The sequence below is a fragment of the Pseudonaja textilis genome, chromosome 8, assembly GCF_049901715.1.
Source record: "Pseudonaja textilis isolate UNSWEBS1 chromosome 8, rPseTex1.2, whole genome shotgun sequence".
NCBI classification, from domain to species: domain Eukaryota; kingdom Metazoa; phylum Chordata; class Lepidosauria; order Squamata; family Elapidae; genus Pseudonaja; species Pseudonaja textilis.
This window is the reverse complement of record NC_141997.1, coordinates 52,811,114-52,833,124: the sequence shown is the minus strand read 5'-3', so window position 1 is coordinate 52,833,124 and position 22,011 is coordinate 52,811,114. Positions and strand designations below refer to the sequence as shown.

The following is a 22,011-nucleotide window of genomic DNA, read 5'->3' as shown; positions in this document are numbered from 1 at the left end:
CCTCCACCTGGTGATTACAGGAAGCTTTCAGGATGATCACAGCCCCTTACATCTCAAAAAACCCACAACCCCAGCGTGGATACAGTACCAACACCGTCCAGAGCGTGGCTGGGAATTGACCTGGGAAATGATGATTAAGTTAACCAAGCAAATAGTACCAACGTGGCCTGTGGTGAGTAAAGCCAGTCATGCTCCCCGTCTTTTAATAAGAGCTGCACGTCTGGGAGCCTGAAGGTGGATGCTGGGCCTTTCGGGCAAGTCCCCTGCGCTGGCGGCGGCCCACGAGCAGCTAATACCAGTTGGTGCAGCAGATGAGGAACCTGGCGTCCTCCAGCGGGGCCAGGAGCCAGGCCTGGCAGTAGCTCTTGGGGTGACCGGCCTCCTCGGCAGGCGCGGGTGGCAGCTGCCCAGGGTTGCAGTCGGCATCTTCCGGGGTGGGCGGCTCCTCCTCCTCCTCCTGATGGGCCTGGGCAGGATCCGGCTCAGCTGCTGCCAAGGGCTGTCCGGGGTGGTCGGAGGGGCTCATGGCCAGGACCTGCGGGGGAGGGGAGGGGAGAGCACCCCACGGGGGGGCGGTCAACCCCAAAGGCCACCCTGCCAGTCTCCCACCAGCGACGGACGGACGATAGACAGGCAACTCAAGGGGGGACCCTCCTCCCTCCCCCTCTTCTCCCCCATTAGCAACCCTGCCAGAGGGGGCTGGGCTGAGAGACATGCGGAGTCCCCGAGCTCATCCAGCTGCTCCCGGGCCCAAAGGCCACCCTGCCAGTCTCCCACCAGCGACGGACGGACGATAGACAGGCAACTCAAGCGGGGGGACCCTCCTCCCTCCCCCTCTTCTCCCCCATTAGCAACCCTGCCAGAGGGGGCTGGGCTGAGAGACATGCGGAGTCCCCCGAGCTCATCCAGCTGCTCCCGGGCCCCTGCTCCGCCCGCTCAAGGGCAAGGGAAGGCCGGGGTCGTGGGGACGGGGCCCGGGAGAGCCGCCTCACCTCCTCCGCCCCGGAGGGCTCCTTCTCGGCGCCTTCGGGCTCCAGGGCTGCCCCGCGGCCCCCGCCGCCTCCCGCTGCCCGCCCCCCGGGCGACTGGGCGCCGGTCACGCCCTCCCCGTCGTGACGTCACAAGCGCCCCACCTCCGGCGGGGCGAGTCCGCAGACGTCATCGGGGTGCGGCCGCGGGGGCCTCGCCGTCGTCATCCGAGCGCGCCGCCTCCACAGGATCGGCTGCCTCCGAGGTCCCCGAGCGGCGCGGGATGCGGCTGGCGGGGCCGCTGCGGGCGGCGGCTGGCGGGGGCGGCTGGCGGGAGCGCTTCGACTGCGGCGGCCGCGACGTGGCGCGCTGGTTCCCCGGGCACATGGCTCGAGGCACGGGCGGGGAGAGGGGCGGGCGGGCGAGCGAGGGGCCTCCGCCGGGCCGGGCGGCGGTTGCAACGGCGCCTCTTTCCTCCCGCAGGGCTGAAGGACATGAGGAGGACCCTGCGCGACGTGGACGGCCTGCTGGAGGTGCACGATGCCCGCATATCCTTCCGCTTTGCCTTCGCCTCTGCCTCGGGCATCCCAGGGAACAGAGCCGGGGTTCAGCCGTCCGTCCTGGGTGGTATCAGGGGGACCTCCCAGCCCCAGGACGCCCACCTGGGGTGCGTGGAAGTGCCTGGCTGAGGGGGATCCAGAGGAGACCCGGGGTCTGCAAGTGACCGGCCTCTTCTCCCCCCTCCCCTTGCGGGCCCGGCTGTGCGGGAGACCACAAGGCCTGTTTCTGCCATAGTTTGGGGCTCTTCCTCCTCTAAGGGGAACCCGGATCAATCAAGATCCCTGCGGGGATTGAGGGGCCCTGCAACCCAAAGCACCACCAGGTGGATCCCGAACACGGACCGTTCCCGTTCTCTTGAACACCAGCTCCCTCCAGGCCGCGCTGTGGTTGCAGACCCTCTGGGGGCTTCCTGTGCCTTCTCTGGTTGCTCTGTCTGCGAGCGAGACCAGCCCCATCCATGCTCAGATGCTATGATGGATTGCACCGTCTCTCAGCTGAAGAGCAGCCACCAAACCCGGCAAGGAGGCACCAAGGGCGGTTCCGCCATTGGAGACCAGCCAGCCTGAGCCAAGCAGATTGCATTCCCTACCTGCATCATCTCAGCCTGCCTCTTCCAGATACCCTGGATTGTCCACGTGGGATACTTTGCGGCCCCAAAACATCCCTTCTCTTCCAGAACCCCTGGGCTGCCTCAGCAGCAGGGTGGCCGTGAGGTAGAAGCCAGGTCTTGTTCTCGGTAAACAGTAGGTAGCCCCCCTTATTGTTGGGAAAGGAAAGTGTAGCTCTGACCTCCAGCCCTTTGCTTTAGACACCAGTTGCCCCCTTTCCATGGCTTTTTATGTTAGTGAGGCAGGGTATACCTTCATGGGATCCATGCTGATTTTCTTCAAAGAAAATGTGTTCTTCAGTAAGATGGCAATAGTTGCTTCCTTCCATCGGCTCCCGTTTCCTCCACTTTCTTTAGAACAGACATTAAGCTGGCCAGCCTCTAATTTCCTCTGTGCTTCTCCTTCCCCAGTTTTGATTTTGAGAATGGTAGGAGTTGGGCTCCTGTGCTGCCTTCACCCACCACGTGGTTTTCCGTTTTAAGTGCAGTCTTCATGGTTCAGGTAATACACCTGTGCTTCCCGTTGTGCATCTGGATTGTGGGTCCTTGTTTCCTTAGCACTTGCACATTCCGCTTTCTGGGCGGAATCCCGTCTTGCAGGAGGTCCTGGGGATCCGTCCACATTTGCTGGTGTTGAATAAAATGGATTTGGCAGATCTGACCCACAAGTCAGTGAGTAGAACCTTCTCAGTTTTGTCTCTTCCATAGACTGCAGGCTGAGCTGGAGTTTGGAAAAGTGTCCAAGTGAGGATATGTAGGATGGGAAGTAGGTCTTCTAGCTTGGATGGCTTGTTAGAAGGTAGGGCCTGTCAAACAATTCGTGCTAACTTTACAGTAGGGAACCTGAACTCTCGCTGTTGTTATTTTGTGTCTCATTTCAGTTCTGCTTTAGCCTGTTCGATAACACCTGGCTTCTTCATCAGACTCTTGCCTTATTGATTACTTTATTGATTAATCAACCTCTTGCCTTACTAATACATTTAATTAGGCTGGGTGACTCCAAAGGATCTAAATTATAGTAACAACTATAATTTATCAGGGGTTTTCAATTCAGTGTATAGAATGCGAATGACGTGTGTGTTTATTTTCATAGTCATAATATAAACTGAGGATGGTATTTAATTTCGTTGTACAAGGTGCAGTGACAGTAAAGTAAAGTAAGCAACACTAACACTTCCTATGGCTCTCTTGGATATGCTTTTAGAGGATTCTAGAACTTTTGGAACAACAAGGTTTGCAGCAAGTTGTCTTCACCGATTGCTTAACAGATGAAAACGTTAAGAAGGTAAAATTCCAACGTACAAAATTATATTCTAGTACGATGAGACTGGATGATGAGAGTTCTGTGTTCGAGAGCCCATCTTCCTACTCACTGAAGGATAAAGCAAAGCAGTTGGTACAAAGGAGTCATGGCATTGGCAGCCTTGTACCTTTCTTAAATGAGTGAATAATTCACCTTGGCTCTAACCAGTTTTATATCTTGTGGAAGAGCTGCGGGGGGGTAGATAAGTAGGCATGGCGCCTTAGTTCCTAAGGACAAAACACACCTGCGGTTCCATGGAGTCTCTCTTTCCTTGTAGCTTATTCCCATTCTCACGGGACTGATCAAAAACAGTCAGCGCTATCAGAGGGCGGAGGTGAGTTAAAACTGGACATTTTGGAGAACAAAAACGTTGTTGTGCTTTTCCTTCACATTTAAACAACCACTTGGTTAATGAACAGAAAGGCCCATCCTGCTCTTTCCTGTGTTAAAGTTCCTGATATGTGGAATGGATTCATTGTTAGCGGGATTGATCAGCCTCCATTAGATCCGCCCCCTGTACGTGTGTATGTGTGCGCATACCTGTGCATCTTCATGTCAGTCTTGGTGACCACACTGGATGAGTCCCTGGCAAGGTCCTTCAGAGGAGGTCGGCCATGGCCTCCTTCCCAGGGCGGGGAGAATGTGAGTGGGCCAAGTTCACCCGGCTACCTTTGGGCCTAAGGTGGGATTGGAACTCCCAGTCTTCTGGTTTCTAGCCTGATGCCTTAACCACTCTGCCAGTTTTATAACTTTAGAGAACAAACCTAACCTGAAGACCACTTTATTCAGGATGGTGCTTGTCCTGTCAGAAGGTCTTGATGGTGGTCCTTTACTTTTCTCCCTAAAATGAAATGAAATGGCAAATAATTGCCTGGACAAAGACCCTCATGAATCAGCGCAGACTTTCTTTAAGAGAGGACCCATCCTAGGGGTGCGTGTGCGTGTGTGTGTATGTGCATGCTTGTGTGTGTGTGTATACTCCTATTAACAGGTTCCTCCGAGACCTCGGTTTTACAAGGTTAACGAATAACTGAGCGTTTTCCCGCATTATGCTTCAAAAGACGAGCCCCTTTGGCTTCCCTCTTTTCCAGCACCTGGAAACGCCTCTTTCTGAAATGCAGAGGTTCCTGCCCAACAGATGTTCAGAGCAGTGGAGTGGGCTTGTTGTGTAGGTTGCCCCTCTCCAGCCTTAGACGCATCTCAACGGAGGGAAGAAATGTTTCCTGGGGTTAGTACAGGCCCAGGTTTCAACCATCCTTGGCCTGGAGTTAATGGGACCCTGGATATTTAGGAGGCTGTTTCCGCGTATGTCAGTCTCGAGAAATCCGTCAGCATCTTTCTTCTCTTCCCTGCTTGCGCCAAGTGTGTTTCCACGGTTACTCTCAACTGTTTCTGATTGGTTCCAGAATGTGGATAGCAACATCATGGTGATAGGGGTGCCGAATGTGGGGAAATCCTCAATCATCAATTCCCTGAGAAGGCTGCACCTCGGGAAAGGTATTACAGGCTGTTGCTGCCATTCAGACAAAGGGATGCATGTAACACCGAGCATTCAGTAGAGTCGGTGCACAAGGAGGAAAGTTGTGAGCGTGGCCACAATCCTGAAATCATGGTGGGCTGGTCCTGCCTGTGCAGAATGTTTCCCGTCGGTGGATTAGTGATCAATTCTTTTGAGATGGAAAAGCCCAACAGCCGAGCTAAAGTTCTTGGAAGCCGAGGGAGGAGGGCGTGGAGGGCTTGAGTTTCCCAGAACCCTGTCCAGCAATAGTGGAAACGGGGTTGACAGAGTTAAACGTGGGGACGGGACTTCCCCCCCCTGGGTTGCCAGAAAAGGAGCCAAGATTTGCTTTTTAGGGTTGTGGTCGGTTAATGGCAAAGGGACCCTTAGTTCCTCAGACAGTGTCAGGCGGCCTGACAAGCCGAGCGCTGCCGTCTTCTTCCTTTGCGCATCAGTGTGTTTCTCCCTTCTTCCTTTCCCTGCGACCAAGGAAAAGCAGCGCCGGTTGGAGCGGCACCAGGTGTAACCAGAGCGGTTCTCACCAAGATCCAGGTAATCCAAGAGTTTGATGCGCCAAAGGGGACCGGGGCACAGAAGTGGGCTCTTATTTGAAACGTTGGTTCTTAAGTAGTGGACCCCTGACTCGAGGGGAAGGTAGGGGCTGCCCGAGAGAGCTGGTCATTCCCAACAGAGCTCGGTTGGTGCCTCCTGTTCCTCATCCCATCTTCTCCCTTGCGACGGACTGATAACGGGGCGGATCTTCTTAGCCGAGCGGCTTCCTGCTGCGTCCTCATTCGAGGGAACCCCCTGGGAGGGATAATGGGGGTTAATAACGGGGCGTAGCCCAACACCCGGGGACCTAGAGGTGCACGTCCATGTCATTCCAAGATTAAATTGAGCTCTGCTTCAGGCTTTCATGGAAATAAGGAATGGCAACCAAATCTAGTAACCAATTTCTGCATTACAACAGGCTTTAAAGCAGTGGGTCTCCAACGGTGGTGCCTTGTGTCCCGAGAGCCACTTGGATGCAGGGCTTAAAGGTTCTAGATGCTGAGGGTTTAATCCTGTCTTAGGCATACAAGTTGGTTGAGCAACCTTGATGTTGACGCTCGTGGTGGGTAACCGAAGAAAATGTAAAACCAGTTGAGGTCTCCCATCAGCTCTTCGGCACGTCGGAAGCCGCCATGCCCTGTAATTCTCTGTGGCAGTTTTTGAGACTGTAAAAAGACTGAATCTGATTCCTTCCGATTCCAGGTGTCTGAAAAGCCGCTCGTGTACTTACTGGACACTCCTGGGGTGCTGTCTCCACAAATCAAGTCTGTCGAGACAGGGCTGAAGCTGGCGCTGTGTGGTGAGAGGACTCCGGGTGGTCTTAGGATGTGGGGCACGTGGCTGTACGCCGATGGGGCCCCCCGTTTTGGAGGTGGCGAGTAGACCAGCCCAAGATCTCGCCTCCACCTCATCTAGGCGTGGGTTTTATTTAGCCATTTTGACATCAAGGTTTTTGCTTTCAGCGCCTGATGTTTTTTAAGGGGTTTTAATCCTCTGATTGTTTTATTCTGTTCTTTAGAGCATTGCCCAGAGTTGCTTGGTAGAGAGTTGGGTATCGTACACATTTAATAAATAGATGAGATTAAGGACTTGGGTCAGATTGGAGAGATTTAGATTCGAGTTCGCCCTCAACCACGAAGCCTCATCGGCTGAAGTTGGGTTGGCCCATCTCCCTCCTTCCCACCCCGCACCCCCCTCCGCCAGATCGTAGCGAAGATCCGAGGAAGGAAGACCCCCCCCCCGGAATCTTCCCTCTGGGCCCTTGGAGGAGAGGCAGGCCGGGCGAGCGGCAGGGCCGGTGGGCGAGGGGCCCTCGGGCCCTGCGGTCGCTCTGCTTCGCCCACCGCTTGGCTCAGCTCTCTTGCCTCGGGCCTCTCCGTCCCCGGAGCTCGTCCTCTGCTCCTTCGTGTGGCCTGACGCGTCCTGGTGTGAAACCTACGGGTGGAGGGCGGCCTTTGCCGCTTTCACAGCCCTGAGGGTCCAATTTCTGCAGTCGGGAGAGAGTCTCTGCCCTCCAGGTCCTGGTTGTCCCAAAGGGGCTTTTTCAGGAGGCAACTGGACCTTCCGGTTTTTGTTTTTTTTTCTTTGAAGGCGTTTCGCTTCTCATCCAAGAAGCTTCTTCAGCTCCGAGTGGAATCCCTCCATTCCCCTCCATCCAGTCTGAGCCGAGGAAGCTTCTTGGATGAGAAGCGAAACGCCTTCAAAAGGAAAAACAAGGAAGTCCAGGTGCCTTTGGGGGAAAAAAGCCCCTTTGGGGGAATTCCTGCAGGGCTTAGTCTCAGGTCTGTGGAGTTCAGGTGGGTTGCCTCCCATCCCCCCAAAGTCTGATTTTCCGGCCCTGGAGCTGCCTGGGCCGCCGTCCTGGCGCCAGGCTCTGCCAGCAGGCGACTGTGACTCTTTCTACCTTGCCCCGCCCTGCCCTGACCGCCTGCCCGTTCTTCCTTGCCCCAGGAGCGATTCTCGATCACCTGGTGGGGGTGGAGGTCATTGCTGACTACCTGCTGTATGTGCTGAACCAGCAGCAGCAGTTCAGGTGAGGGGGGGGCTGGGCTTCCAGGGGGGGGCAGGGGGACCCTCCATAAGCCTCAGGCAATTTTCTCCCCCTACCCCCCCCCATTCTCTGCAGTTACGTGGAGCGTTACGGGCTGAGTGGCCCCTGCGATGAGGTGGGGAGTGTCCTCAAAAGCATAGCGCAGCACCTGGGCAAGGTGCAAAAAGTCCAGGTCCTGACTGGCACAGGTGAGTCCTTGCCCTCTTGGCACCAGGAAGGTCTGATCGCACAGGTGGCCGGGGGAGGAAAAGGGGCTCCTGGCCGGAGGGGCAGGTGGCGCGAGCAGCTGAGGGTGGAGCCCGGGGAGGGAGGCTCAGCTTTAGCCGGCCAGGTGGCCCCCTGAGTCCCACGTTGTTGTTCCCCCCCTGCCCCCCTTCCCTTTGGGGGGAGCAAAGGCCACCTGGGCTGAGGTGCGAGGCTCTCCCCTCTTTCGGCAGGGAACGTGAACGTAGCGGTCCCCAATTACAACGCCGCGGCCTGTGAATTCATCTATACCTTCCGCAAGGGGCTTCTGGGGAAGGTAATGCTGGACCAGGGGATCCTCGGCTGACCTTGCCCCGGAGCCGCCTTCTGGAAAGTTCCGAGGACCGAGCAGCAGGTAGGAGCCACACCGTGTGCTTAGGAAAGATTTGGGCCAGTGGGACCTTGCCAGCCCCTGTGGGCGGGTGGAGAGATGACAGGTAAACCGAGGGAAGGTGGATAGAAGGACGGGCCACCCGCCTCTGCCGCTCTGCAAAGACCGTGGCTTCCTTCGGAAGCTCCGCTGGGCTGGCTCTGACAGCCGGTCCTTTTGGGGGGGGCAAACTCCCCCAGGGGAGCCTCCTTTTTATCCCTCATCCTAGATCGTTTCCTCCCTTCAGGGGATCAGCACCGGCTTGTCTTGGGTGGCAAAGCAACAGCTGGAGGGAGCTGCTGTCTACCTCCTGTTTAAAAAGAACTCCGCAGGCGGACTGCATCGCTTCAGGGTCTGCTCGAGCCACATGAGGCCAAACGCTGCTCTGGAAGAACGAAATGAATACATCGGTGCGAGTTAAACTATTGCCACCCCACGTTCCTTTTTTGGATACTATGAATAAACAATTTTGAGATTGCTTTCCCACTGGCATTGCACCAACTTCCCTCCCGCCAAGGAAGGAAGGAAGGACAGGATGACTCCCCTCAAGGATGCAGAAGACACAAGGGGGCTGGACTAGAAGACCTCCCGGCTCCCTTCCAGCTCTGTTCTGTTCTGGTTTCCAAATTGAAGCCATTTTGATCTCTGATAAAGTCTGAATTTGTATCAGGTCAGCTTCCTGATTGTCCTTTTGCAAGGCAGGTGAGTCCTCTAATCAACGGCGAAATATTGCAAAGGTGGCATAAAACAGGTGCTGACATTCATCTCCTGATACTTTTCTTGTCCGCATCTACAAAATGGACAAATGCAAAAAGGAAAAAAAACCCAGAATGCCGGGAGAAGCGGTCGCTGAAGTCCCATCCCAAGATCCTCCCTCGGAGTTGGAGTCCCAAGTTGAGCCAGGCCGGTTTTCTCTGCTTCACGATGCTCTCCTGCCCAGGCTTCTCCCTTGGCACCGTTGCCGGGGGGACCGGGTGCAGAAGTCCTCGGGCCTCTTCTGAGGAGTGCAGGGGAGCCAAAAAACCCAAGGCCCCTTGCCCCCCCCCCACTGCAGCCGTAAAGGGGCTTTTCCCCCCCAAAGGCAGCGGGACTTCCTTGGTTTTTTTCCTTGAGGACATTTCACTTCTCATGCAAGAAGCTTCTTCAGTTCTGGAGTTCTGAACTGAAGAAGCTTCTTGGATGAGAAGCGAAACGCCTTCAAGGGGAAAAAAAACAAGAATGTCCCGTTGGCTTTTTTGGGGGGGGGGAGCCCCTTTGGGACAACCATGACCTCGGCGACCGAGGGTCTCCACTGACCTCCAAGGGCCGTGGTGGGCCGAGGGGTCCCTGGCTGAGGATTGTGAAGAGCAGCTGGTCCTGGTCCCTGATCCGAAGCGGAAGCCCAGGCCGGAGCGCAGAAGGGCTGCCCCATTGCAGTGGCCAGTCCCTTTGGCATCCGCAGGGAGGAGTCCAGGCAGCCGGCAGGGGTCAGAAGCTGACACAAAGGTGCATACACGCACACGAACACACACGGACACACCACCTGGTGCATTTGCTGTAACGGCCCCCCTCCACCTGCTCACCGCTGGAGGCAGGACCTGCGGACCTGCGCATTTCTCTCCCCCAAGCCTCACAGTCCAAACTGCCACAGGTGCACCGGGGGATTGTCATGACTTTTATTACATGTTCACCAGCAGGTCAATCAGAACATCAGGGTCTGTTCCGAGTTCTGTTTGCACCCGGACATCATACAGGTATGAAATGTATGAAATTGTTTTTTTCTTAAAACGGGTTGGAGGGTTGATAAATAAGGTAAATCAGGGCAAAAGGTCCACTTGGAGCAGCGGCGCCTGTGACCCGGATCCATTCAGCCGCCCGGGAAGCCGTCCCCAGCCAGGGAAAGCTGCCTTTTCTCTCACTGCGGGCATTGAAGACGCGCCTCTTGTACATCGTGCAAAATTCACGGCCGTCGAGTCTTAACAGCTCTACAAATTTGTCTAATCCGTTTTATAATCTTCTCAAGAGCCCTCCTAATATCTGAGGGCAGCAAATGCCATCTTAACTGCACAAAGCTGTTTATTGGGCCTGAATCTCCCTGCTGGATTCCTGAAAGCGCTGGCAGGTTTCCCAAACCATCCGGTGGTTGGGTTGAAGGGAGATGGCCGACCCAATTAGCTGTTTCCCCAAAAGGAATTTTTACTGGCCTTTGAGGGCAGAAATCTCCCGGCCAAAAGGAGAATAAGACATTTTCAGCCCCCTCTGGCTGTTTGCAAGGGCATTTGAGAAGATTTTCCACAGGAAATAAAATCACATTCACAACAACGACAACTGAGCCTGTCCAGCTTGACACCCAGCCCCACCCTTTCTGCCTCCTGCCTACTTGGAGAACGTGGGCTGCCTGTGAGTAATTCAGCCCTTTGCACCCATGTGGCAACTGCCCTCTTGAGTCTGGCCAAGGGAAGAGCCCCCTGCCACAGGCCAAACTCTCAGGGCGAGGCGGACAAGGAGGCGGGCTCGAATTAGAACGGATTTTTTTTCCGCCCCGTAGTAGCCTTGAAGGTGGTGGAGCTGGTAATATTCAGCCTCTCTTAGCAGACAAGGAAGGCTGCCTCCCCTCCCCTGAACCTCACAGCCTCCTCCCCGTGACCTAAAATTTGGCCGGGAGAAAGGAGTAGCCAAAAACGGTCCATAGTTGAGCCTGACTTCCCTTGGGCTTTTCCATGTCCAGCAGGTTCTCCACCCCTGGCCTCTGCTTGGGGGGCCATCTAGTGCGGAGTGACTCCCGAGTTGAAAGCTCCTTTGTGGGACAAGGCACCGAAGGGGGAGGCTTCCCTGGAGGCCCCGGTATAGAAGTAGCAGCCGGTCTCGGTGGTTGGCAGGCGGGAGGTCTTCGGGCCTTCATCATCCCAAAAGAATTTGACAGACAGGCAGGCCGGCCCTGGTGGGAGCGGGCAGGTCCGCAGCCCCTCGGACTGTCCACCAGCAGACACTGACACACACACACACACACGCACCCGTTTTCCCTCCCTTCCCCATTTCCCTCCCCCTTGGCTCGGCCCTGGGATGGCAGAGGCGGGGGGCGGAGTGGGCCCCGCTGAGGAAGCCGGGGCAGGGGCTGGCGGGCGGGGGGGGGAGGCCGAGGGCCCGGGAGGCTCAGAGCGCCCGGGGCGCCAGGGCCACGCACCAGAGGGAGGCGGAGGCGGAGAGGAGGGCCCAGGGCCCGCGGGGGCGGCTGCTCGGGGCGGTGTTGTTGCTCGGCTGCATCTCTCCGGAGGGGGGGCTCTCTGGCCCCGCCAGGCTCATCCCGGCCGCCGCCGCCGCCGCCCCCACCGCGGCTCCTCCCGCCGCCGCGGCCGCCACGCGCAGGGCTGTCCCGGAGGAGCTGTAACGGGGCGCGGGCTTGGACCGGCGGGAGGTGCCCCGGGCGCTGCCCCGGGCTGACCCCCGGGCCCCGCCCCGGCCCCCCTTGCAGACGACGCCCTCCGCCACGAGGGCCAGCAGGAAGAGGAGAGTCCAGCAGACGGCGGGGCTGCACGTCACCCTCATGGCCTCCGGGATGCGGGCCCGACCTGCGGAGGGAGGGGAGACAAAGCGGGTCTTCAGCCCCGGGGAGCGGGAGGCGGCTCCGCTGGCTTCGTGCAGAGCCGGGCCGCTGTTGCCTGGCGACTCTCCGCTCTTGGTCTGCCTCCAGGAGCGCGCTCGACAGGGGCGATCCGGCTTTCTCCTCAGGCCCGGAGAGAGTCCGAAGGGGCCGCCTAGCCCGACCCGCTGCTCCAGCAGGAGTCCCCGGTCCAGCCTCTCCCTGAAGGCCTCCCGCGATGGAGCCCCCACCGCTTCTCCGGGCAATTTCTCTTCCCCTGGCTTATTGCCCCCGCCCCCTCCCCCCCCCGTTAGGCTGGCTCCCTCCTTGTCCAGTTCCCACGCGTGGCTCCTCGCCTGGCTTCAGGGCCTTTGGGGACCAGGTGGGCCCCCTCCTCTTTCTGGCAGCCCCTCGGAAGGTCCTTCTCTTCCCTAGACTGGCCACTTCCAGCCTCCAGCCCCCAATCCCCCGCGTGGCTCTTCTCTTTCCCCCTCCCTGGTGACCAGAAGCGGGTGCAGAATCCCCCACCCCGAAGCCCAGCGCCAGCCCTCCCCACGACCTGGATGCGCCCTTGGACTGCAGGGAGCTCTGCCCGTCTGCTGAGGTCTTAACACGGGATGGGGTCCCCCCATGCAAGCTAAATAGGGTGGTTTGTTTCCTTGGGGCTTGGCATGAGGGGTGACCCCCAAATGCAAAGCCAGGGTTAACCCAGCCGATCTAGCAGGCAGAGGCGCTCAACCTCTGGGCGTCGAAAAGAAGCCTCCCAAGGAAATCCCACCGCAGATTCTGGTTTATCCTAGGGATCGCCCCTCTGCCCGCCCCCCCACCGGAGAAGGAGGGCTGGGGGTCCTCGATGGGATTCCCCTCCCCCCCGTCGCTTTCCCCGAAGCACCTGCGGCTCCAAAATCAGCCCCCACCGGTTGCCCCCCTCCCAATAGGGCTCCGCTCCCCGGCGGGCGGCTGCGGAGGAGATGGAGCCGCAAGCCCGGCACCGGCACTTGGCTCCACGGCCCCTGGGGCGGGGGGAGACGACCCCTCCCTCCCTCAGGTGCGCGGGGAGCGGGGGGGCGAGGGCGCTGCCCGACGGTTACCTCGCTCGCTCCGGGCTTTGCCTGCCGCTGCTCCGCGCCGCGCTCGCCCGCCGGGGCTCCAGAAGCGCCGCCCGTCAGCAGAAGCCGCAGCCGCCCCGCCAGCCCCGCGCTCGGTCCTCCTGCGCGGCCCCGGCTCTTCGTCACGGCGCGCCGCCCCCGCCCCGCGCGCCCCCCGCCCGCCCGGAGAGTGGGGGGCAAGGAGGCCGCCCCGGCAGGCAGCGCTGCCCTCCCCGCCGCCCCTGCCAGGACGGGGGTCTCCCGAGAGGCGAGGGGGCCTTGGGGCTCCGCTGGCGGCACCGGAGGGGTGGGAAGCGGGGGCGGGGGGCGGGGAAGAGTCCAGGAAACCCTGGGAAATGAAGAGAGCCCCCCTGCGTGGAAAGGCTGCCGGGCGGGGAAGGAGGGCATGTGGGGGGCTTAGGGGAAAGTGGGGAGCCTCCAGTCTTTCAATTGTGAGTCAGTTGTCAGCATTTTAAACTGTGTATTTAGTGTATTGATGTGTTGGCTGTTCCGGAAGGCGGCCAGCAGCCCAGCATTAAAAAAGCCCCCCCCCCAGGGCCAAAGGAAAGCACCCCTTTGCCTTGAGTGCTCCCCACATTCCCAGCCAGTCTCCCTCCTGGGCCAGATGGGAGGAGAGGCTGTGGATCATCCAGGTGGGGGGGAGCTGCAAAGGGGGAGCAGTGACTGGCCCCTTCCAGAGCGCCCCCCCCCCCGCATTCTCAGAGGGGGGGAGTTGGCCCCGTTCGTTCAGGGGACCCTGCAGAGGACAGGAAACAAGGTCTGGCTGGAGGCAGATCTTTGTATCTCTGTAGCCAACATCCTGATTGTGTGAAGGCGGGAGGGGGGTCCCCCAAAGGGCCTTTCAAAGGGGATCATCTCAGCGTCTTGATCCGCATGCAGCGCTTGCAGGCAGCCAAGGCATCAGCGGGAGCCCTCCAGGGAAGGCAGGCAGGCAGGCAGGAGAAACACCTGGACTTGCATCAGCTGCAGCCTTCGGGTGCTCAGGGGCAGCCCCACAAGCAGCACAGCTTGGAAGGAAAAGACCCACATTCCCTTTCCCCCCTTGTTCCTCCCAACCCCCTTTTCACCCCTGGAAACCTGCGTGCCTCACCCCAGACCTGCCCCTTGCGCTTTTCAGCTGTTGCTTCAGTCCCCATTTCTTTATGACTGACACACTGGCACTAAGACGTCCATCAAAACGAATCGCTGTGTTTAAGAACGGCACCGTGTCTGTTTGAGCGTTTGGCAATGAGACAGCCTCCCAGGGTGACCCCTTCAACAAGAGCCTGCTAGCAGAGTATGGCAGGGCCCAAACACTCATGCAATCCTGGCTTGCACAAACAGGTGAAGTGTTCATACCGCTTGATCAGGCCTTGGTAAGGCCACACTTGGAATGCTGCATCCAGTCGCATCACAGAAAAGAGGCGGAGGCTCCGGAAAGAGTGCAGAGAAGGGCAGCCAAGAGGATTGGGGGGCTGGAGGCTAAAACATCCGAAGAACAGTTGCAGGAACTGGGCCTGGCTGGTCGAGGGAAGAGAAGGGCCGGGGGAGGCAGGAGAGCAGCCTTCCAATCTCTCAGGGGCTGCCCCAAAGAAAAGGGAGTCAAGCTATTCTCCAAAGCCGCTGAGGGCAGGACAAGAAGCAACGGTCAGAAACTCATCAAGGAGAGAAGCAACCCAGGAATAAGGAGAAATTTCCTGTGAGAACAATTAGAGTCTCCTCCAGAAGTTGTGGCTGCTCCATCACTGGGTTTTCAAGAAAAGACTGGACAGCCACCTGTCTGAAAGGATATAGTCTCCCGCTTGAGCATTGGGGTTGGACTAGAAGATCTCCAAGGTTCCTTCCTATTGTATCCTGTATAAGTGGTGGGTAGAACATGCAGGTGGGTAGAATATGCAGGCCGTAGAGTTTGCTTCAGACTCGACCCTGGTTTGATGAAGGGCTGCCTTTTCAAGAGTCTGATAGTCGGATGTTCTCCTATTGAGAGGATTTACAGGGCTGCCCGCCCATGTGTAGCGACTGCAGAGGCAGCGTCCCCGAGACGAGGCGCTTGCGGGCCTTTCCCCACGGAGCGGCACAAGGGGAGGCCGCCTCTGGGCAGGCCTGGCTGGGAGGGAGGAGGCCCGGGGACCCGGCGCTGCCCGCCTCTGCCCGCCGAGGGCGCGAGGGAGAGCGTGACAGGGCGCCCAAGGCCGCCAGGGGGCGCCCTTCCAGCACGGCGGGCGGGCAGCGGGACTCGCCGTCTGCGTTACGTGTGAAGAGCGTGACAAGCCACCGGAAAAGCCGAGTTTGCGTGGCGGAGGGGGAAAAAGAGCACGGGCGCTTCTTCGCCTTCAGTCCTTCCGGAGGGAAGCCGCGTCCGGGGCTTCGGGGCCTCTCGCCCTGCCCGGGGTCTCCGCGGGGCCCTTTGCCCGGGCAGAGGCGCCGCTTGTTCGCCGGCCACAACGCTTCAGCCTCAGGGGCAGGAACCCCCCGCGGAGGCTCCGGGCGGGCGGCGTCCCCGGGAGAGAACGGAACGGAACCGAGCTGGAAGGGACCTTGGAGGTCCTCTAGTCCAGCCCCCGCTCAAGCAGGAGACGCAGCCGCCGGGGAGAGGGGCTTCCCAAAGGCCATCTGCGCGGGGGGGGTGGGGCTCTCTTGGGCCCCGGTCTCCTCCGCCCCTTCCTGCTCGGCGCCCGGAGGAGCCTCTGCCGGGGAGGCGGGCGCGGCGGCGGGCGAGCCCCGGAAGAGGAGGAGCGGCGGCGGCGGCGGCGGTCCTGGGCTCGGGCGGGCATGGAGCGGCTGCCGGCGGGCGCGGCGGTGGCGCTGCGGGGCGGCTGTCCGGGCTCCCCACCTGCGGGCCCTGGGAGATGCGGGAGCGGCTGGGCGCCGGCGGCTTCGGCAACGTCTCCCTCTACCAGCACCGGGTGGGTGGCGGGGGCGGGGGCGCTGGGAGGGGGCTCTCCGGGGAGGGGGTCCCGGGCCCGCCCTGACGCCGCGCCGTCCTCCCCGCCCTCTCCCCCCGCAGGAGTCCGGCGCCCGGCTGGCGGTGAAGGCCTGCCGGCTGGAGCTGAGCGCCCGGCACCAGGAGCGCTGGCGCCACGAGCTGCAGATCCTGCGCAGGTGGGCCGCGGGGAGGCGGGCGGGGCGGGGGCGGGGTTCCCCCAAGGAGGGGAGCCTCGTCCTGGTTGCTTTGCACCTGCATTGTTTGCACAGGTCGGGGGGGACACACACCTGCGCACCTTCCTCCTCCTCCCCCCCCACGTGGGGAGGGGGTGGCTGGGCCGAGAGAGAGAGGGGTGGGGAGAGACTGGCCCAAAGCCCCCAGCCAGCCTTTGGGACTAAGGCAGGACTAGGACTGGCGCTTTGACCACCAGGCCAGGCTGCCCTCCAGAGCGGCTCCCCCCCACCCCCGTGCGTGTGTGTGTGTGTGTGTGTGTGTGTGTGTGTGTGTGTGTGTGTGTGTGTGTGTGTGTGTGAAGTTTTCCTTCCCCAAAGGCGACTCTCCTTCCCTCAGCTTGAACCACCCGAACGTGGTGAAGGCCCAGGACCTGCCCGAAGACCTGGACTTCCTGGTGAACGACGTGCCCCTCCTGGCCATGGAGTATTGCTCCAGGGGGGACCTCCGGAAGGTAGGAGCCGCTTGGTCCTCCAGGGGGAGGGGCCGGGCCCTTGGGGCCCTCGCCTGCCACTCCCACGCTCCCTGGGGGAAGCCACAAAGTCTCCCCCTCTCTTAGGCTTCGGCCTGTAATTGGGGCTCATGATTTCACTTCCTTGAAAGTCAACGCTCAGTTTGTTGGCCCAGATACGTTCTCCAGCACAGAGCTTGCTAGTAGCCTGTTTTGTCCACTGAGGCACACACACACACAGACACACACACTGGTTGTTAAATAGAAGAGTCTCATTAATCTTCCTGTTCTTGTTAACTGTTTTAGCTGCTGAACGCACCTGAGAATTGCTGTGGTCTTAAGGAAAGCCAGGTCCTTTCGGTGCTGAGTGACGTTGGTATGTCAGCTGTTCTTTGCCAGGATAAAGAGGCTGAAAAGTGTTTTGTTTCCAGCCTTCTCCTTGTGCCCCGAAGTCCATCGGAAAAGCCCTCCGGCCCCGGGGACCCTATCAGCAGGGAATCTGCATTGATGGAGACCCCAGGAGGGCCTGGAGACAGAGGCTGGGGCATCGTCTGGATTTACTGCTGCTGTCGAAACGAGGAAGGCCAAAGCAGAAAGAGGTTTTCTAAACGTGTGCCCCCCCCCCCCAATTTCCATAGGGTCTGGCATCCAGTATTTACATGAGAACAGAATCATCCATAGAGACCTTAAACCAGAAAATATCGTCCTCCAGGATGAAGCCGGGAAGGTCAGTGAAACGCTCTGTGGCAACAATGGTTTTAGGAGGCTGCGGTCGGTTTTTCCATCAACCCTTCCAAGAAATGGGCTCCAGAAGGGGGCTCCCTGCCCCCACCCCCCACCTGCCGGGCAGACCTCGCAAGGAGGAGGAGAGGGAGTTGTGCCATCATGACACTAGTCCTCTTGAGGAATCCCTCCCTCATCTTCCCCACCCGCCCTTTGGAAACCCAAGATGCCCTGGACTTTGGGCCAATCACCAGGAGGCCCTGAGTTCTACTCCCGCCTCGGGCACCAAAGGGGGCTGGGGGGACTTTGGGCAACCTCCGCTCCCTCTCTCAGCCCAGCCCGCCTCGCAAGGGTGGTGTTGTGGGGGAAACGGGAACCTATGGATAACCCCCCCAGGGGGTGGCTGGGAGAGCTGGTTCTGCAGCGTCGAAAGAGCCGTCCTGCTCCTCCCCTCCCACGTCAAAGCAGGGGCTCTCCCGGCCCCTCCCCCATTTCAGAGGCTCAGCTGGGGGGGGAAATGGAGGAAAACCCCCCCTCGGTCCCAAAAAGAGTGAAACCGTGAAGAGGTTTAGGTGGAACCGGGACCTGCCATGTGCTTTCCTGCCCAGGTCATCTACAAGATCATCGACCTGGGATACGCCAAGGACCTGGACCAAGGGAGCTTGTGCACGTCCTTCGTGGGGACCCTGCAGTACTTGGTGAGGCCTGGGCACCGGTGGCCCCCAGTGGGGCTCTCTTCCTGGCCGGGGGGCGGGGGGACCCTGAAGGCCGACTTCCACCCCAACCTCTGCTGCTTCCTCCCAGGCCCCGGAACTCTTTGAGAACAGCCCCTACACCAAGACGGTGGACTTCTGGAGCCTGGGGACGGTCGTCTTCGAGTGCATCACGGGGTTCAGGCCGTTCCTGCACAACCAGCAGCCCTTCGCCTGGTAGGGGACACGGGCGGGGGCTTTGGCCTCCCTGCCTGGATGGGGCCCTCAGGGCAGCCCCCCACCCTGGGAGGGGGAGAGCCAGCAGGGAGAGAGTCCGTGCCCTCCCGGGAAGGGCTGCTCTGGGGGGGCCTCCTGAGCTCTGCTTCTGGGAGGGGAATCCCTCCGAGTTCATCCGGGGGCTCCAGCTGCCCCTGGGCCAGGCCCCGAGAGGCACGGAGGGAAGGAAACGCCCAGGAGATGCTGGGGACGGTGTTGCTGCCTTCAGGTCCATCTTGGCTGCTGGCAACTCTGTGGACCAGGCCCCTGCAATTCGGCACGAGGGAGTTGGACTCAGATGGTTCTGAATTTTATTTCTGGTTTCTGGAACGTCCCCTCCCCCGCTCAGCTGTGTGTGTGTCGCTTGCCGACCCGGCGTAGCTTCCCTCCCGTTCCTCTTCCCTGCCGGGGATGGAATGGAGGAGAACCCTGGTCCTCTCCGGACTCCCCCTCCCCCCACCCGCTTCTTCCTCCTGGTTGGGAGCAGAAGCCCCCGCTAGGCCTAGCGGCCGGCCCAGGTTTCAATGGACGCCTGTCCTGAAGTGCCTTCGGAGACACACCCGAAGTGGCAGCAGGGGGAGGATTCACAAGCACTTGAAAGGTCCCGAGGGAGACCCTGAAGACCCCCCTCCCTGCTGTGGGTGTCCCAGGTTCCGAGACACCAACCGTTTCTCTGTACCTTTATACATACATACATACATACATATATCTGGAAATTGTACATGGGATCAGCTGATTGACTTGTTACTTTCTAGTCCTCGATCTCCATCCTCCGTGCTCTTTTCCCACAGGCATGAGAAAATCAAAAGGAAAGACCCCAAGTGCATTTTTGCGTGGGAAGAGATGACCGGGGAAGTCAAATTTAGTGCTTATTTGCCAACTCCAAACAGCTTGTGCAGGTAACATTCGTTCTATCCTTTCTCCCTAATTGGTAGAATGCTTTTCTGCACTAAACCTTCCTTCCTTCCTTCCTTCCTTCCTTCCTCATGTGAACAGAGGGGAGCGCCCTCCCTCACCTGGGGGAAGAACCAAGTCCTCATGGCCTTTGAATCGGCACCGGGGTGGGGGTGGGGGGTGTATTCCGATTCCAAAGGGGAGGCTCCTTCCAGAAGGCCGAACAGCAGGGGAAAGGACTTTGGGGGCCCCAGCAGGTGCTTCCATCAAAGCGACCTGGGGAGGGGTGCTTCCATCCTGCCAGATCCAATTCCCACCACAGAGCCTGCCAGAGGCTGGTGGCCCCTCGGGTAGCCAGGCCCCGGAGTGGGGCAGCCGGATGGTGGGCTCACGTTTCCCTTCCGTCTTACGGCTCAGTACAATCGTGGAGAGCGTGGAGCCCTGGCTTCAGATGATGCTGACCTGGGACCCCCAGCAAAGGGGAGGCGGAGTGGACCCCAACACGAACAGCTACAGGTGTTTCCAAGTCATGGAACAACTGTTGAGCCTGAAGGTCAGTGGGTGGACCGTACGTTTCGATTAGAAAGATTGACTGTGAGTGCAGCCGCTTCACAAGTGTCGGTTTGCTTCTTTGATTGAATCTCAAAATAGTCAGAGCTGTTGGTAACATCAAGACAAAATATTCGCTCTTTCTCAGAGAGAGGAAACAAATAAAAACCTTTTTCCCAGTACGCTTTTGTTTTTGAAATAACAGTAACGTGATTAGAAATTTGGGCAAGAAACTCACTGTTACAAAAAAACAACCCACCCTCACTGCTTTGATCATGCTGTACTGCCCCCCCCCTTGTATTTTTTATTTTGAGCGTCTTAAGCCTGTCTCTCCTAAATTCACGGGGGCGACTGGTGGAAAAAAAATCTTCAGAAAGGAACTTTTTCAAAGTACTTGGCTGTTTCTTTGCGGGTTTTCTTTCAGATTGTCCACATCTTAAATATGACGTCTGCCAAGATCCTGTCGTATCCTCTGCACCCAGAGGAAAGTCTCCATTCCCTGCAAGTTCGAATTGAATCCGACACCGGAATCAGCTTGGGAAACCAGGAGCTGCTCCTGGAGATGGGGAGCTGCTTGGACCCCCGGAAACCAGCCTCCCAGTGTGTCATCGATGGCGTAGTAAGAGTCCTTCGCGAATTCTGGCCTCAGATAGGTCTCTCGTTGGCACGTCTTTGATTTGATTGCCGATAGCAGTCAGGCAGAATATAAGAATTTGTGTCACAAATTTCCATAAGTTCTGATTTATGGAAATTGCTGTCACCTGTGTTGTTTTCTGTAAGGCTTTTGATAAACAGCTCTGGTAAGATGCATCCTTTTCTCCAATTCCATTTTTGCAAGACAAAAAAGGCTGCAATGTTTAATACTTCAGAAGCACCAGCATAATACGGAGGAGTAAACTTTACGCTCTCTGAAAGTTGAGTCAAGACACTGGACCTGTTTTCTTACTGGTTTGAGGCATTTCTCAATTACCTCTTCAAGACTCACATCCTGTTGTGAAATAATAAGCAGTCAGAACTTCCACTGAAGGAAGCCAAAACACCCAAGGACCAACGGCAGGTAGAAAGCCAGAGAGTAGATACTTGGAAAAAAATGAGAGTCAAAATGGAAGTTGGCCATAGACCAGAGCGGTGAAGGATAATTTGGTGCCCTGGCAGATTTGGGAGCTTGTGACTGGGTGGGTGAGGCTTCTTTTCCGCACCTCCCTTGCTCCATTTTTTGGCCTCCTGGGCAAAGCACCGAGACCGTGAGGGGAATCCCTGCACAGCTGATTGTCAGAACAGCTGATCGTTGGGAAGGGGGGAAAATACCGGTTAGGCTGAACTGGTAGCTGTTTTTTACTATCAGTTCACCTGAACCGGGCCGGACCGGTAGAATACCTCCACTGCTCCCCAGAGCTGTTAAGGCAGCCGGACTCCCCCGCCTTCAGGGGAAAGCTGTGTGGCACAATTGCCCCGGCTCCCGGCATTTCCCCAAAGATGCTTTCGTTCCTTTGTTTGACTAACCCCCTGTGGTTTCCCTTATTGTTTCTTTCGTCAAGAAAGGGCGAAGGGCTGGGGGAACAGGCGGCTCAGCTCAGCGGTCTGTGTTGGGAGAGACTGACTGGGCTTACCATCCAAGCTAAGCTGTTCAGAAAAGCAGATACCGCATTATTTTTGTGGCCTAAGACAGAACAGAGTGGACCTCACAGAGATCCTCTTCTTGCCAGCTCAAACTTCCTTCGTTTTGGCAGAATACGTTTGTGTTTGCAGAGGCGGAAGGCATCTTAGCACCACTTAGTGCAAGAAACGGAAAGGCTTGTTAATCGTTTTATATAATTTGCCTAGATCAGAACTAGCTTCTTCCATCTCCTTTTTCAAGACTTGCAAAATAAATTGCTACAGAATTTTTCACTCTGTGACTGTGTGTATATCATATATGTATGAGTTTATTCATTTATTCTTGCATGTTATTACTGGATTATTGGTACTTTCTGAAGGTTTGCAAGGAAATATTTTAACTTAATAATTTCTCTTCTTTACCAGAAAGGCTGGGATAGCTACATGGTATATTTATTTGATAAAAGCAAAACTACATACGAAGGCCCATTCGCTTCGAGGACACTTTCTGACTCTGTAAATTATATCGGTAAGTTTGTCTCAGTTTAGTAATAATTATCAGTTATTCTAAGATTCGGCTACAACATATTTAGGAAAAATATTTTGCAATCACCTCTGAGGCCTTATTAAAATTTCAAAGTATAAAAAATACTAGCATTAGATCAGTCAGAAGAATGTTCAAGCTCCTGCTCCTGCGCCATTCATCGTTTCCTTTGAATTCTAAACAATTGTGCAAATTGTAAATATTGAATTCACAGCTGCAGAATTGTGTCATGTTTGAGACTCATTTAATAAGCAGGGATTGTGTCCGCTTTGGTTCCGTCACGAACGTTCTTAACCCCAGTGTCTCCCTTCCCTCCCTTCCTCCTTTCC

The 22,011-nt window shown here is 57.7% G+C and overlaps 3 protein-coding genes across 5 annotated transcripts in view; 2 read left to right on the top strand and 1 right to left on the bottom strand.

Annotated features, from left to right (window-relative positions):
• Positions 1-1,157: 1,157 nt before the first annotated feature.
• MTG1 (mitochondrial ribosome associated GTPase 1) lies at positions 1,158-8,822 on the top strand. Of its 2 annotated transcripts, none has more exons than XM_087938110.1 (12): positions 1,158-1,364; positions 1,453-1,519; positions 2,707-2,809; positions 3,342-3,422; positions 3,718-3,774; positions 4,847-4,937; positions 5,429-5,490; positions 6,193-6,289; positions 7,441-7,522; positions 7,616-7,728; positions 7,978-8,138; positions 8,401-8,822. In XM_087938110.1, exons 1-11 carry the CDS (start codon positions 1,253-1,255, stop codon positions 8,088-8,090), a joined length of 978 nt encoding a protein of 325 aa, XP_087794236.1. In that variant the 5' UTR covers positions 1,158-1,252; the 3' UTR covers positions 8,091-8,138; positions 8,401-8,822. The 2 variants fall into 2 exon arrangements, with proteins under 2 accessions (XP_087794236.1, XP_087794237.1); XM_087938111.1 differs by having other exon boundaries at positions 8,383-8,822.
• A 2,439-nt stretch (positions 8,823-11,261) lies between these two features.
• On the bottom strand, positions 11,262-12,963 carry SPRN (shadow of prion protein). The gene is made up of 2 exons (XM_087938109.1): positions 12,804-12,963; positions 11,262-11,701 (listed from the first exon to the last, which is right to left on the bottom strand). The coding sequence occupies exon 2, from the start codon at positions 11,676-11,678 to the stop codon at positions 11,286-11,288; it is 393 nt and encodes a 130-aa protein (XP_087794235.1). The 5' UTR covers positions 11,679-11,701; positions 12,804-12,963; the 3' UTR covers positions 11,262-11,285.
• Positions 12,964-15,498: 2,535 nt separating this feature from the next.
• Positions 15,499-22,011, top strand: part of CHUK (component of inhibitor of nuclear factor kappa B kinase complex) — a 15,590-nt gene continuing 9,077 nt past the window's right edge. Inside the window, exons 1-11 of one of the 2 annotated variants that reach the window (XM_087938107.1) lie at positions 15,499-15,706; positions 15,808-15,902; positions 16,297-16,411; positions 16,715-16,784; positions 17,047-17,135; positions 17,740-17,829; positions 17,936-18,060; positions 18,891-18,998; positions 19,411-19,546; positions 19,967-20,161; positions 21,565-21,667. In XM_087938107.1, the coding sequence (XP_087794233.1) occupies positions 15,650-15,706; positions 15,808-15,902; positions 16,297-16,411; positions 16,715-16,784; positions 17,047-17,135; positions 17,740-17,829; positions 17,936-18,060; positions 18,891-18,998; positions 19,411-19,546; positions 19,967-20,161; positions 21,565-21,667 (1,183 nt within the window). In that variant the 5' untranslated portion in view covers positions 15,499-15,649. The remainder of the gene's footprint in view (positions 15,707-15,807; positions 15,903-16,296; positions 16,412-16,714; positions 16,785-17,046; positions 17,136-17,739; positions 17,830-17,935; positions 18,061-18,890; positions 18,999-19,410; positions 19,547-19,966; positions 20,162-21,564; positions 21,668-22,011) is intronic. The other variant, XM_087938108.1, reaches the window with a different exon arrangement.